The sequence below is a fragment of the Amblyomma maculatum genome, chromosome 3 (genome assembly GCF_055883805.1).
Source record: "Amblyomma maculatum isolate TAMU_Amacu chromosome 3, ASM5588380v1, whole genome shotgun sequence".
Lineage (NCBI taxonomy): Eukaryota > Metazoa > Arthropoda > Arachnida > Ixodida > Ixodidae > Amblyomma > Amblyomma maculatum.
This window is the reverse complement of record NC_139346.1, coordinates 154,362,540-154,378,579: the sequence shown is the minus strand read 5'-3', so window position 1 is coordinate 154,378,579 and position 16,040 is coordinate 154,362,540. Positions and strand designations below refer to the sequence as shown.

At 46.4% G+C, this 16,040-nt stretch overlaps 1 protein-coding gene across 1 annotated transcript; it reads right to left on the bottom strand.

Annotated features, from left to right (window-relative positions):
• Positions 1 to 993: 993 nt before the first annotated feature.
• LOC146196528 (monocarboxylate transporter 9-like) lies at positions 994 to 15,217 on the bottom strand. Its single transcript, XM_084596371.1, has 4 exons — positions 13,966 to 15,217; positions 4,307 to 4,450; positions 2,593 to 3,744; positions 994 to 2,020 (listed from the first exon to the last, which is right to left on the bottom strand). The coding sequence occupies exons 1-4, from the start codon at positions 14,222 to 14,224 to the stop codon at positions 1,821 to 1,823; spliced, it is 1,755 nt and encodes a 584-aa protein (XP_084452497.1). The 5' UTR covers positions 14,225 to 15,217; the 3' UTR covers positions 994 to 1,820.
• Positions 15,218 to 16,040: the final 823 nt, after the last annotated feature.

The following is a 16,040-nucleotide window of genomic DNA, read 5'->3' as shown; positions in this document are numbered from 1 at the left end:
AACGTCCACAAGTAAACGCACTCCCAGCCGTTATATATTGGGACAATAACATGCAAAATAACGCTGACATGCTCGAATATATAATCGACTTGTAAACAATTATTTTTTTTTTAAGATGCGAAAGGCTGGGCATAAAATAAGACACATCAGTCACGCGCGGATTGCTTAGTTTGCGTCATTAATTTTGAGGGTTAAACTACTGTCTATTCTGTGGGATACAGGTATTTTTATAGCGGCGGTCAGACGATGGCGACACGTGCATCAATACATGATTCCGTGTCACTTAAAAGAAAAATGAGCATAAATGCTTTAAATTTCTATGCAGAAAATTTTTCTTTGCCTATGTCAGCTGTATTTTGCATACAATTCCCAGGACCTTCATATTTTACGTGCGTTTTATTACAAATGCTGAGATATAGCGCTGTGCTATGTATATCCATTATTGCCCTGTATAATGTCCTTACACAACCTCCACAACTCCAAAATGGAGCAGTGCAAAAAACACATAGAAAGCACAAATGCAAAAAAATGTGCTTATTTTATGACTATACGTGAGTCGACAATTAACAGCTCAATTGTGTTATGCTGCTTCCCACTAACATGGAAGTATAACGGTCAATGTATAATTCAGATAACTGTAGAAGTTAATTTCCTGCAGATATATCGTTCGGCAACTGGGTGAACAATATTTATGTCCAAGTCATTGTGACCCTATAAACCGCTGTGATATGCTGTGTGATTTCGTAACGTGGTGGGGTCTGTAGCTACTTTGTAAAGACTAAATGTCTTCGCGCTCATGGTAACCAAAGGATTAACGAGGTAATGATGAGGACTTAAGAACAATCTCAGTAATCATTGAAAAGCCTTCGTGGTAATCAGTTGAGCTCGAGTCATCAACCAGTGAGACTTAAAGAACAGATTCCTTTCCTTCCGTGTTTGTGTGCTACCTAACCTAATCCTTCCTTTTCGGTCACGTCTGCTGCAAGATTAAATCTACAGAGTTTTATTTTTTACAAGGTTTGCAGAACATTCCGTTCTTCCGCATAAGTTCATGAAAGCTTCATAATTGAATACCATGAAAATTAAAGGGTGCGTATGAATTGCTAGAGTCCTTGCGAAAGCTTCGGAGTACCGTCCCATTCAAATCTTCACAGTAGGACACACAAGGTTACCGACATAGAGCCACGTATTTTAGCTGATGCAACTCACTGGTGGTTGAAGTGCGGTCCTCAATAAATTGATATCAGCACGTAGAGGCCATGCTGGAAGTGACTACCGTCTTCTTCGACATGTTCATCTGAGCGTAGTAATATTAAGCCCCCTATGTCATCGCAGCTGTCACATTTTCCAACTGCTTCGTATACCTCCGCGCCACTCTATTTGAAACTTTTTTATGGTCTTCCCTAGAGTTCTCTTCACAGGGACGTGCTAAGTAGGCATGTGGAGCGGCTGAAATTTCTTTCCACGCCTATCCCCTGCTTATGCAGGGCATAAGCAGTGTGTACACGTGCGCCACAACATAGAAGGCTGGTTTGATTTAATTGTGAATACTGGTCAGCGGCGTTGGTCACTCTGCCTGTGCGCAGGGATGGCTAAACCATGCATCATCTGAGCATTCGCACATTACTCATTGCTTCATAATTTAAAGCTTCACGCCAGATTTTCCTGCTCTTTGCAACAGCAACAGCTATATCTCAACTGTGCAATGGGAGACTGGTTGACGAAGTGGTTCCGTAGCGAGAAGCCCCGGGCTTGGAAAATGCTTTTTCAAACCTTTGTTTCGGTCATTAGAAAGCACTAAATGAACGCCGAGCAATAAATCACGAAGGCACCGGCGTCGATTGCTGATCACTTGTAGGCACGGACGTCCAGCGAACTGCGCTCGAGGCACGTCTTCGCCGCCTCCGGTGCACAGTGATGCGAATGGCTTCGGCGAGCCATATCGATCCCACCACGAAGGACACGGTGCTGCTGAGGTAGAAGATGCCCTCGTACGATCCAAGCTGATCCTTGAAATGTCCTGGGAGAAAACGAATGGTGATGTATTGTTAAATTTCTATTTACCGACTTCAAAAGGCTGCAAATCAACTTCAAGATATGGCATTCTTCCTGTTCCTCTGTCTCTTATCGATTCTGTGGCGCGCTACGTCTATACCTAATAAGTATTTTAACTAACTAGTTCAATGCTATTCAAAATTTTAACCCACTGATTCTCTCCGTACCAAGTATGATACAGGCCGCAGTAGTTTTTATTCCTAATTATTTGAACCTGAAAGGTTCTCAGGTGGGATATTGTGTTTCATCGTTTGTTGTGGCAAAATAGCTCAAGCCTCTGTGAACCGCACCTCCCAAAAAACTTTCCTAGCGCAAAATCAGTGCTTCATTTGCGAAGGATTCAGGAGAGTCCCCTGTAAGTGTAAATCGCTCATTTGCCCACATATCGACAGGCGGGCACCAGTCTGAGACACAAAAAACTAACGTATTGAGATTATCAGCAGAATTCTAATCTATCACTTAGGCCTTTCCCCTTACGCGTACAATAGAGGTGTACCAAGTGGCTACAGAGTATAGTAAACGTCTTGTCCAACTCACCGATAATGATCGGACAGACCAGGTGACCCACGCCCATGGCGAGTCTACAGAAGCCCATGGAGAGGCCGATGCTTTGGACGCCCACTTGGTCGGCCATGATGGGCACAAATAACACCACCGCCGTGCCGGTGCCCCAGCCTAGAAACACGACCAGCACCAAAAGCGCAGCGTAAGATTCTACGAACGGAATAATTGCACACACGCACGCGACTGTCATCTTGCTGGCGCACATAAGCGTCCGGCGGTCGACGAGGTTCCTGTCTGACAGCAAGCCGGACAGGGGCCGCGAGATGGCGTCTCCAATGGCCCTCACGGAGAGCAAGATAGCGCCATTCTGAGCGCTAAACCCTTTCTCTTTGACATAGTCCACGAGTATAGTGAAGGTCATCATCGAGAAGGCGGAGAAGGAGCACGTCACTAAGATCATGTAGAAGACTGGATACCTCAGGAAGCTGAAGTTACGAGAGTTGGCTAATCGGCTCCCTTTCCTTGTCCCGTTCATCTGTGCTGTAGATTTTTTCACGATGTTTATTGTCGACCTCTTGTCGCCACTTAAAAGTGGAGCTGCATCTGCCCCGGCTGAGGTAGGTGGGCCGCTGACCTCGTGCTTTCCGTACATGGCGTCATTCTTAAAACCGCCTTGACTGTCATGGCCTTCCTTCTTAGCAACGTCTGTAACAGAAACGGCACCGCCACTCTCAGTTATGACAGGCGCTTCACTAGACCGCAGTTCATTTAGCCGGTCGCTATCCGTTGGCACAGGAGCGTCACCGTTGTCATTTGCGCGACCATCTTCTCTTTCAGCGTACTTCGCGAACTTGGAGACTTCGCGATCAGTGCTCTCCCTGCTCAAAGCACTTCCCTTTCGGCCAGCGCTATTCCTTCGGTCCTCCATCTCGTTCTGCGCTTGAGCCCACGGAGGCTTTCTGTAGAACAGCGATCCCGCAAGGCCATGCAGCTGCAGGCCGCCTGTGATAAGCAGCGCTCCGCCCAACTTGTACTCTTCGACGAGCATAAGTAGAAGCATCGGGTAGATGAACGCCGCCAGGGTGCCGCCAATGAAGTAGATGCCAATCGCCGATGCCCGGTAGCGTTTGAAGTGGTAACCTATGAGCAGATCTTTAGTCGGCATGACGATTCCTTGGCCGATTCCTATGGAATGGATGAAAAAAGGAGAGAGCTTATTCAGAAGCTTCTGTGCGTTTTTATAACCTAATAATAGTCTTAGCTGATTGAAGTTTCATCAGCAGGTCAGCATGCGAATTGGAGCAACACTGCAAGCATATGCATGCACCAGTACAGTTTTCTCATTTATACGTCCTGCTTAGAAAATAACAGGCATACACCAAAAAGATATTCTGTGCCCCTTTATCAATTTACCGTTAGATGAAGAGCTAATGCATTGCGCCCCTAATGACGTCTGATATTTTTAATGTAGGAGGTCGAAATTTGATAAAGCATGAATACCATAGAAGAAACTTACATCCACGGTCCAAATTCTCTAGGCCACAGTGCTCGCTTTTGAGCCGTGTGTTGCGACATTTAAGATAATTTCGACCGCAAAACTGATCGTCATTGCTTTAAGTGTCATAGCAGCCTTCTGTCTCAACTTTTGACAACAGGCGCGCATCTAGTTTTAATTTCATGAATTTTATAGCTATCCAAGAATGCGGCATTGCTGAGGTAACAAAAGTAGACAGCGATAGTTAGCTACCTCCGCAGATCCCTTGCAAGATGATCACGGTAGTCAGGCTGCGGGCGAAGAAGCACAGAATGCTGCTGAGGGCTACGATGAAACTTCCCAGCAGCGTCTGCGTCCGGAGCGACAGGAACTTGGTCAGTAGACCCCAGAGTGGTCCTGCAGGTCATAAAGTACAAACCAGAGTTAGTGGTACTGGAGTAAAACTTTCTAAGCGTCTTGGATGGTACCCTGCACTAGGTCCCATTCGCATAAGGGCAAAACGGCCACTCTCCTGTTCTGCAAGTCGAAATAAGAACATTTAAATACGACATCCATACTACCCTAATTTCTGAAATAGGTGCAACTAGCATCATGGTGTGTAGTGCGCAGAGTCACTTTTGGCTTCTGTAAAACTGGTTAATAAACTATCCTCACACAGTGCCCAGCTAGGACACACCATGAGTATAGTCCGCAAAATGTACAATTAAAGAACCTCTTTGGGTACTTCATAGCATACGGTTCAATATTGAAGAAGAAAAAAGCATACTATTTAACCATCAGATAACCCACAACACCCGAAATTTCCATTTCTAAACATTTGTAACCGGTGGTCGGAATGCTAGAGTTAACAGTGAGCGAAAATGTAGCAAGGAGGTTTAGTGCAAGAATGTGCTCAGCCGACTACGCTGTTAGCAGTCTTCGCACTACGGCAAGTAAATATTGCACTGTGACGATCCCTGGCTCGCGGCAGTATAGTTTATACCCTTTTAATGTCCGAAGAAGAGGAAAGTAGAGGGAAAGCGAATTATTTAGGAATTACATACTGCGCCATCATGCAAACGAACATTTGCTCGGCCTGAGTTTTTCGAAGGTCCGTTCTGTCCAAGTGAACCTAAGATCTCCGAAACGAAGCCAAAGCCTTGCGAAAAAAAAAAAACGATAGTTACTGGCATCATCACATGGGGAGCTTAATGTGATACGAACATATCGCTATCTGCAGACAGCAGAGAAAAAAAAAAGTATTGTGGCGAATCTACGAAAAAATTGGTGGTGATTACGGTACTTTTTAACACGAAATTTGAGCGCAGCTCATTAGCTGTTTCAGCTTTTCGATAGATTGAGGCAAAGAATCCGAGGAAGACGTATGTACGATACAGATAACTGGTTACGAGGGACAACGGCGATGGCGACAACGATGCGCAAACCAGAAAAGGGCGCCAAGAGCTTAATGCTGAAACGATGCGGTTCCAGATATTTTTAATAATAATAATAATAATAATAATAATAATAATAATAATAATAATAATAATAATAATAATAATAATAATAATAATAATAATAATAATAATAACAATAATAATAATAATAATAATATAATGGTGATGATGATGTAATAATAATAATCATCATTGGTTCACAGGAAGGGAAAGGCGCAGTATCTATTATACTTGTTCCTGTGAACACCCTGATTTATTTATTTATCAGACCCCGGCGGGGCTTGTGAACACCCTAACCGCGCCGTAAAGGAAGAGAAGAAGGTGAGAGTGAAAGTTGATAGAGAGAAAAATAAACCGCAGTGGAGGGCTACGAAGTAATTTCGACCACCTGGGGATCTTGAATGAGGGAAGGTGGTGAAGGGTGGCTGATCCTGGCCCTGATGGGGCTGGGACAGGTAGGTCACCGCCGCTTGCGGCGGGGGCTAGCCTGCCACCGATGTTTATCTCTTGTAGGCCGTCATTTCACCCGCTACTGCTTCGGTGGTGCACGACGGCTGTTGTTGCGGCGCGCGTCTTTCTTTCCCTCTTTTTCTTTCTTCTCTATTTTCTCTTCTGTCTGCACGAGGCAGCGGAGGTTCCCCGCCGGGGTGGTGCAGTGGTAAGACGCCCGACTGCTGTGCCGGAGTACCCGGGTTCCAACCCGACCGCGGCGGCTGCATTTCGATGGAGGCGAAACGAAGAGGCGTCCGTGTGCTGTGCGATGTCAGCGCACGTTAAAGATCCCCAGGTGGTCGAAATTACTCCGTAGCCCTCTACTACGGCTCCTCTTTCTCTCTTTCCACTTTCACTCCTACCTTCCTCCCTTCCTTTACGGCGCGGTTGAGGTGTCCACAGAAAACAAGTGAGACAGTTATCACGCCTTTCCCGTCCTATAAATCAATCAATCAGGCAGCGGAGGTGGCTCAGCTGCAGAGTCAGTAGCAGACCCGTGCATTTGGAGACAGCTACAGACGGCGACCCTCCCTAATCCAAACTGGTTTTGGTTGGTTGATTTTGTGGGGTTTAATGTACCAAAGCGACTTATGGCCCCGCCGGGGTGGTGCAGTGGTAAGACGCCCGACTACTGTGCCGGAGTACCCGGATTCAAACCCGACCTCGGAGGCTGCGTTTCGATGAAGGCGAAACGAAGAGGCGTCCGTGTGCTGTGCGATGTCAGCGCACGTTAAAGATCCCCAGGAGGTCGAAATTACTCCGCAGCCCTCCACTACGGCTACTCTTTTTCTCTTTCCACTTTTTGCCCCATCTGCATTCCTTCCCTTACGGCGCGGTTGAGGTGTCCACAGAAAACAAGTGAGACAGTTACCGCGCCTTTCCCTTCCTATAAATCAATCAATCAAAGCGACTGAGGCTATGAGAGACGCCGTAGTGGAGGACTCCAGAAATTTCGACCACGTGGGGTTCTTTAACGTGTACTGACATCGCACAGCACACGGGCGCCTTACTTTTCGCCTCCATCCAAAAGCGGCTGACGCGGCCGGGATTCGATTCCGCATCCTTGGGAACAGTAGTCTAGCGCCGTAACCACTGCGCCGCCCCGGCATTTATCTGTTAGTCCATTCGGACGCTGGTTAGCGATATAATGATTCCAACCGAAGACATGTGTAAAGGCGCGGCCACACATATGCGGAGAATACTTCTGGTATTTGATATTTTTTCACATGTTCCATAGGAAAGACATGGTGGCCACTTGGAGCCATACGCTAGCGCACAAGCATAATGTGCTGTCGTATGCATAAGGTACGTCCGGATTTTCGCTACGTTACGCATGGCAGAACTTTTTATCAGCGAAGCATACTTCAAATTATTATCGCCGGGACCTTTACTCCAATGGGTTGCCGTTAGCTTCTGGCCACTAACGATGCATCCCTAAAAGAAATGTCCGCTAACTCTCATTCCGGGTAAATTCGTGTACCAGAAGTGATTAAGCTTCTCAGACACGTTCCGAATTAAGTGTAGGCTTCCACCGAGAAGCCTTTACTCTCCCTCCCCCCCCCCCCAACCTTAAAACAAAGTACTTTAAAAGTTTTAACACTTTATGGGCCAAACTATATCGCTGTCTCTCAATACTAAGCCACTGCAAAAACCATGTCAAACAGTGCTTTCGCACTGTTGTTGTTGTGGCTGTAGGAAGAAGGAAACGAAAATGCACGGGCCTGCTACTGGCTCTGTAGCTGAGCCACTTCCGCTGCCTCGTGTGAACAGATGAGAAAATAGAGAAGAAAGAAAACGAAGAGGGAAAGAAAGACGCGCGCCGCAACAACGGCCGTCGTCCACCACCGAAGCGGTGGCGGGTGCAATGACGGCCTACAACAGATAAAAATTCGGTGGCAGGCTAGCCCCCGCCGCAAGCGGCGGTGACCTACCTGTCCCAGCCCCATCAGGGGAGTACAAGTGCTTTTGCACTCCTTTATCAGCTCGCCTTGGACGGCCAGATTGGCCGCGTGGGCGTCAGCTTAAACCGCGTTGAAAATTAGCCGAGGTTTAACTCGACTTGCACTCCTTTATCAGTGAAAGTCGAGTTAAACCTCGGCTAATTTTCAACATGGTTTAAGCTGGCGCCCAAACGGCTAATCTGGCCGTCCAAGGCGAGCGATTCGAATCGTCGCGCGGAGCGTTTCCCATTTTCGTCCTCGCACGGCAGCCGCCTCGAATCTGAGCAACGCTGTGGCTTTGGAGGAAAACAGATAAGAAAAACTTGTTCTCCTCTCGATGTATTACCGGCACTTGCCACTCTGCCAGTGTGTCGCCCAGCGAGTATGCGGAGAGGAGAATATTTCTCGCTAGGTTTCGCAATTGACGCCGGACGAAGGTGAAGGCCATGTATGCCTCCAGCTTGCAAGCATTATCGCTCGTCATCTTGCCTTCCCTTCATTATGCGCCACAATCGCTGGAAATTAATTGCAACCTCCGGGTGCCGTATACATTGTACGTAGGTGTGGTCCCTCGTGTATCTCTCCCATTTCGAGCACATTATGCATTCTCTTTGATTTCTCTTTGTTGGTCCTTGAGATATGATGGTCATAGAAGCCTGGTAACGAATCTGGAAAAGCGCGAGGCCAAATGAGACTTGACAGACTGGAATTGTATCGCATTGAAATGAGTGAATTGAAGGGTAGACACTAATAGGCTCCTCATTAAAAGCTGCTATCGCAATGTATATTGCATGCATAGGAAATTATTTGAAAGCATTACCGAAGTACTGTTGTTGCGACTGTAAGAGGAAGGAAAAGAAAATGCACGGGCCTGATACTGGCTCTGTAGATTTTTTTTCTTTATTGCCTGGTCGTGACACATTGCATTTCACGAAAACTAAATCAACAAAAATCACACAAAACGCTATTTACATATGCTATTTACATATGACACACTAAAATACACGCATACACAACAAAGGCTGTAGTCTTGAGAGCCACTCGGGAGATTCTGCAGCAGCTTTATGAATTGCTAAAGACCTGTCCACGCTTCCCAAAAATAAATTCGGTCAAGCAGTGCGCCTTTATCATAAAGATAACCAGCCATTCTTGAGCGCCATGTACAGTGGAGGCCCATGAGCATAATTAAATCAAATGGTTCCCCATTCTCACTTTCTACGCATAAGTACCATACTGAGTCAATTTCGCTGCCTCGTGCAGACAGAGGAGAAAATAGAAAAGAAAGAAAAAGAGTCGCAACAGCCGTCGTCCGCCACAGAAATGGTGGCGGGCGCAATGACGGCCTGCAACTGGTAGAAACACCGGTGGCAGGCGAGCCCCTGTCGCAAACGGCAGGGGCCTACCATTCCCAGTCCCGTAGGGCCAGGAGCAGCCACCCATGCCGCCTCCCGAAGTAGTGGGATATGAAACCACTAAAGGACTCTCGTGAGACGCGCAAGTCAGGGTAAGTGAAAAGTATCAAACGACTGTGGCGTTGCTATAATTTCACACCTTTAGGTAGGGTAATGAAAAGACAGGGGTGCAAAATTCTATACATTTATATTGTTACCTTTCGTCACAAGAAAACGAAAGGTTTAAACTGCAGACTGAGGTATTCGACACATTGAGAGAATAGCGGCATGGTGCGTTGGGGCTTCAGCTGTTCGGATACGGCGCATAAAAAAAGAAAAGAGTCATTTGCTGCTATGATCGGCTAGCTGGTTTCAATTTCATTTAGCATGCTATCAGCAGTCGTAAGAGCTTCGACGAAAAACAAAAATGTCGATCATTTTTCCTAACATTACGCGAGACGCTGATATTTGTTCACAAGGAATGTAAAATTCTTTTTGATGTATGCTTAGCTGACGTTTAACGCTCGAAATTTTGTTTGTGTTTTCATTTAACCTTATGCGGAGGGGTAATCTACCACTCCCTATGGGGAGTGGTATATTACCGCTTCAATGTGGCCTCCAGAGGGGTAGGCACATCTTTGCCAGGTTTGTAAATTTGCCGCACCTTCTTCGGCTAACACCTCCTTCGCTGTAATGCATAATCCATGCCTCGCCATTTCGCAGTGCCTGTCCTTGCCTGTCCGAAGAGCGAAGAAAGAAGAAGTCATGAGAGGCGGTATAGGCTGGCAGCCGACATAGCCGAGCACTAACTGGACGTAGGGCTTCCTGACATTACGTTCGGCAGGAGCTGCCAACTCGAGTCTCTCCTTTCATATGTGAGAGTGATATCACAATCAGCCTTCCAAAACCCTTGCATTCACGTTATCCCTAGGCCACGAGGCACGTTCATACGCTCGGTTAAAGTGGGGCTTTTATAGCGGAAGCAATACTACGCCAGGTTTGGGCCCGTCGCGTGTTCCGTGGCCGCAGTCACGAATGACCTTGAACAGCCGCGAAGAACACTCGGTCACCCACAGCTAATGCTTTCGCTCCATATTCAGTTCAGCAGCGTTGAACCCTTCTCGTATTATATGTTGCCTGGTAGCTTACGCTATTGCTTCATCGCTAAGGTAGGAGTGAAAACAGAGAGAAAGAGGGGCCGTAATGAAGGACTTCGGACCACCGCGCGATAGAGATTTTCGCCTCATCGCACTTTAGTGGACAAAAGTGCCCCATATGGCAAAAATAAGGCTGAAACCACAGAGTAAACTGCTATGTGCAAAACCCATGTATTTACTTTCAAGTTGAACCTATACGTAGGCATGCAGATAGCTCTCGCGTAACTCCAGGTTTAACCACAAGCTGAACTACAGCTAATTGTTTTATTAATATCATTTCCTTCGTGATAACTACTCGTTTCTCCTTTATACAGATGACATAAAAATATTCAAAGTATTACATTCTTTTCAAGATCGCTTGTCATTGCGTCATTGCAATCATATATATCTGATTTATATAATTGGTTCGTGCAGAATGGGCTTTCTCTCAATTCTTACAAAACTACGGTTGTCTCATCTACTCGTAAAAGGCACAACTCATTCTACCCTTATTCTGTGTATTCTGCGCTGTTGGACATGGTTGATGAAATTAATGACCTTGGTGTACTTTTTGACCGTACCCTCAGCTTCTCCTCTCACACTAAACACATCGCTCTGCGGGCTATGAGCACACTCGGTTTCATCTGCAGGCTTTCGAGAGAGTTCCGTGCCCCACTTCCATTTAAAGCTGTACCTGTCTATATGCTTGCCGCGTTTGAAGTACGCGTATGTCTGGAATGGCACTTGACAAAGTACTGCGAAAGTTTTTACGGATATTTCAATATCGCTTTCCTTGAGCTACTTCCTGCTCTCGCTCCACACGGATTCCTTCTCTTAACTGCCGTCGTGTCAGGGAAGATATAATTTTTCCGTACAACTCCTTCATGGCCACATTATGTGCCCTCAGCTCATAGAGTTATCCTACTGCGCGTTTCGCGAAAGAGCATTAGGAAATTCAGACCGTTTCAAGTTTCTCCTCTTCTGTGTTCCCACTCCCCTCTGGTAAAAATGCAGAAGTTGTTTAATTATTTTTGTCTACATCTTAAAATCTTCCGAAACTCGCTCTCTTCGTTTATATTGAACACTCATAGCGTTGTATTGTAATAGTATTTTATCACATATAACTTCCACTTGCTAGCCTAAGCATTGAATTTACATCCCTTTTGCTTTTTCTCCTGTTCAATGCGGTCTGTATCTTAACTGTTTTTATCCGTTTCTTATTTGTATTTTAACTTTCAAACTTTATATCTAAATCTGACTATCCCGCGTTCAATCGCATTTCTTTGTTGTATTTCATGTATTTCTAGCTTGTGTTTTAGGGACCACGCAATCGTTGCCCCTGGAATGGTTTATTTTCTGTGCATTTCTATATTACTTTAGTCAACGACTGTTCTTGTTCTTTTCCTATATTTATCGTTTCTTATTGCGATGCGCTCTGCAATTAAGCCACACTAATCACTGATTTCATTCTCTCTAAGACTCATTTTGTCTAAGTTCCATTTCATACGTTATTTGTTTTTGTTTTTTGTCTTTCATCTGTGCGTGTAAAGCTTGTTCGTGCAAGTTTTTTGTTCTTATTTGTGCTGCAGCACAAAGGCCATATGGTTGTTCCTGCGCACATTAAATAAAGATTACTATTTTTGTTGTTATTATTATTATTATTATTATTATTATTATTATTATTATTATTATTATTATTATTATTATTATTATTATTATTATTATTATTATTATTATTATTATTGTTATTATTTGTCAACGGGATATGAGTGATATTCTGCCTAGCCTTCAAGAAAAATAGTGATAGTAATTTAGTTAAATACTTTCAGTGAAAAGAGGGATAGCGATAGTTATGATGATAGTGACACTGATGGCAATGACGATAATAACAACGATGGTTACAGTGATCATGATGATGACAATACAATTATTCCCAGCAGTTTTTTCCTCTGAATGATGGTGACAATGACCATGATGATAATGATGACAATGCGATTGCGTCTGGCAGTATCTCTCTCTGTCTCTCTGTCGAGGAATCAGGGGCGTTCCAAGAATCACAGCAGGGCAGCCAAAGGGCTTTCGCCTTGCTGCACCTAAGGTTACAAGGGCTTCCCTGGCTTTCGCCTTCCTGCACGTAAGGTTACAAGGGCTCCGCTGCAATGTTTTTACGGTTCGGACGTCCACCAAGTGTGTGACAGGTAATGCGCCTTTCCTTTCCTATATACCAGTTTACGTTCATGCCTGTTACGTATTGCAGTAAGATACTGCGCATTGCATTTGCGAAGGGAAAAAGTGTGGTTTATGGGGTTCACCGTCCCAAAGCTCACACTATGAAAGACGCCGTGGTGGAGGGCTACTGAGTAATTTCGATCACCTGTGAATCTTTAACCTGCACTTACACCGCACAGCACACGGGCACCTAGCTTTTCACTTCCATCTAAAAGCAATTCGGTGTTTGCATCCGTTGTGCCTGCCGTCATTGCACCCACAGCCACTTCAGAGACAGACGACGGCTGCTGAGATGCGTGTCTTTCTCTCTTCCTTTTCTCAATCCTACCCTGTAGGCAGCGGTGGCGGCGCAGCAAGTGGGCAGGCCGGTGCATCTTCGTTTCCTTCTTTTTAGTCGCAACAATAACAGAGGCCTCTCCGTTTCACCTCAATCGAAACACAACCGCCGGCGATCAGGATCGAACCCGGGTACTCCGGGCAGTATTCGGACATCCTAACCACTGCACCACTGCGGCGGTGCAGCCTGCTAGCTCTTGCTGACCCGTCACCACTGCCTTATAAGAACAGATATTTGTTGGATAAGAGAATATTTAAAGGGGAGACGCGCGTCGCAGCAGCCACCATTTGCCAACGAAGCAGCGACGAGTGTGACGACGGTATGCTCTGCAAATACCCTAATGGCAAGGAGCCTACGCCGCAACCGACGAAGATCCCTAGGCTGCCAGTCGCGAAGGGCCAGGCGCAGCTACCCAATTCCCTTCCGACATTCCTTACACCAAGGTTTGTATACGAGTACGCGTAGGAACTCTTCTTCATCTCTTCCCTCACGGCGTGGTTGAGAAAATGTATTGATCGGAAACTTGCGTGCGAGCGACACGAACTCGTTCACTTTTTGTACTTTGTAAATAATGTAAAAAGATCCCCCTGATTTTCTTGATGTCGCTCCCCTCTGTACTTCTCATCGCTATCATTTTTCTTACTCTATTCTTCCAGCCGCAGCTCATGGCTTAAGATATTAGATACCAGTTGCCAAGGCCGGCAAAATTATTTTTCCTTCCTTTTTGAGTATTATTCCATAACCCCTACCACCACCATCAAATGTGTTGAGGCATCCAGCTAAAAGAGTAGACGGCCACTGCGTCTTTTTTTATTTTTTTTTCTTTTCTCCAGATTCCACTCAGGCCCAAACTTAGAGTCAAGGCGGACGGACTATTCATTTTTCAAAGATGGCAGTGGTATAATGCTAACGCATGAATAAATGTAACGAGTGCTGGAAAGGCCGCTTACCTAGTAGCATAGCGAGGCTCATATTGAGGCTGATAACCCAGCTGGTCCTCTCCCTGCTCTCTCCGAAGGTGGCCACCAGAGCCACGAAGATCACTCCTCCCGAACGACGCAGTAGGCTCAGCCAGAAGAGGTTCCAGGCCGCAGCCGAAGCCACGAGCCAAGCCCACGGCCCGTCCGGACCGCGGTGCCGGTTGTCCCAAGCAGATCCACGACGCTTCATCTCAGGTCCTTGGGAACTTGCCGCTTTGGTTGTGCACATGGCCTATCTGGATTGTCTCTTCGTGGGGTCGCTTCCCCGTGAACGACGCCAGTGTATCCGTTGACGGGTAATTTCACACAGCACAATTATATGTTATGTACAAGACATACTTGAAATCTCGCAGTTTGCTTCTGTTGGTTCCTTGCTCTCATCTCTGATATTTCTAGGCCACAATTTCTTCTCCCACATGAAAGGCTCCTTCACGTAAAATGCAATTATAACTCTTGGTCGCTACAGAATTAAAACGTAGCTACTTTCAGCGCCGAAGTTGTGAGGCGATCAATGTAATAGGCCCGAAATTGAACAAAGCGACTCAGGTCTAAAGGTTCGTTTTACGTTTCCCTCTTGTACCCACAGTCAGCACGAACTAAAAAAGAGCCCTCCTCGTCTGGTCGCAATTTCCACTCAGACAGTGCTTTGAAGGTTCCTTCCGTGTGAATTTGTTTAGAACAAACCTAGAGGTCTCCGTGTTAACAAGCCCGATTCCCTCTCAGCAGGGAAGTGACCTGGAGCCAGTGGTAGTGAATCGTCTTCATCACGAACACCTATCTTCAATGGTGTGGTACGTGGCCCTGGAATTACCATAAATCTCACTGCTTCCGCTTTTCCACGGCTTCCAGTTACACGGCATAGTCACGATTCTGCCACAGCACAGTATCAACCAGCGACGAGCTGCATGACCGGGTACGCTTCTAACCACACCAAACAAAATGAAAGGGCAAAAACCACGAGGGCTCCGACGAGCTGGGCCTGTTACGTTTCGGCTCTCTGTCAAGTGTACCAAGTTTCTAGTATTTTATAGCTTAAATCATAACGTTATCAACGCACTCAGTCTGCACACCCCCGAAGACTAATACATAATGCGGCATGCAGATAGGCAGGTAGCAAAACATGCGCACACCGCAAGTGGCAACACCGGCAGCAGGACGGGTCTCCGGCTTACTTGGTATGCCGTCCGTGGAGAACGCCAACGGCGAGTGAGCACAGCTGGCGAAGCTCTTTACCGCGGAATAACGTCAGCCTTCTCCGCGCCCTTCCCTTTGTCTCTATCTCAAGCGAGCGTTCGTGTGACGTGAGCACTTTGGGAGCGGGGGCAACCAGTTTTTCCGGGACCTCACTCGCGCTCTACCTCGGCGTAGTGATGGCTGTTGTCCTTCCGGCGACACGGGACCGATCGACACTTTGCGACGTGCTCATGCAAATCTCGCTGCCGAATGCACGAGGATAGCGAAGTTGTGTAATGGTGTCACGTTACCTGCCGGTGCATCACTTTACCGGGGATCGGGTTTATGTGCGCGATCGTGTAACGGCGTGGGGCTCGGATAACCGCGGCGCTGCGTCGATCGTCTAGTTGCTACGTCGACATCGAGGTCGAGGCAGCTAGTATAAAAGAACGAAGTACTATACGGGGAAGTATATTCCGTTCCTTTCGCAACGTCTAGTGGTCTGGAATGCGCAGACACGCATGCACGTGTAGCTGATCTTGAAACGGCGTGTCGTGCCAAAGTGCGCAGGGCACTTAGCGTCAGGCGCTGTGCACATGGGCAAAGGCTGGAAGTAGCAAACAGAGGGTCGTTTGTCTACTGCTCTTGTAGCATCCTTCTCGTTCTTTGTTATTTTTCTTTCTTTGGAAGGAGGCGAGATTTATCAATGTTTTTACACGTGTTGCGGATTTATATTTTTCAGTAAACGAAACTGGACCATAAAAGGGCACAGTAAGGAAGGGTGTACGAAACATGAATTGTTATAAATAATTCGCCTAGCTTTCGTTTGGCACCCAATCACCGGTAAACGTACAGCGGCGGTATGTGTACAA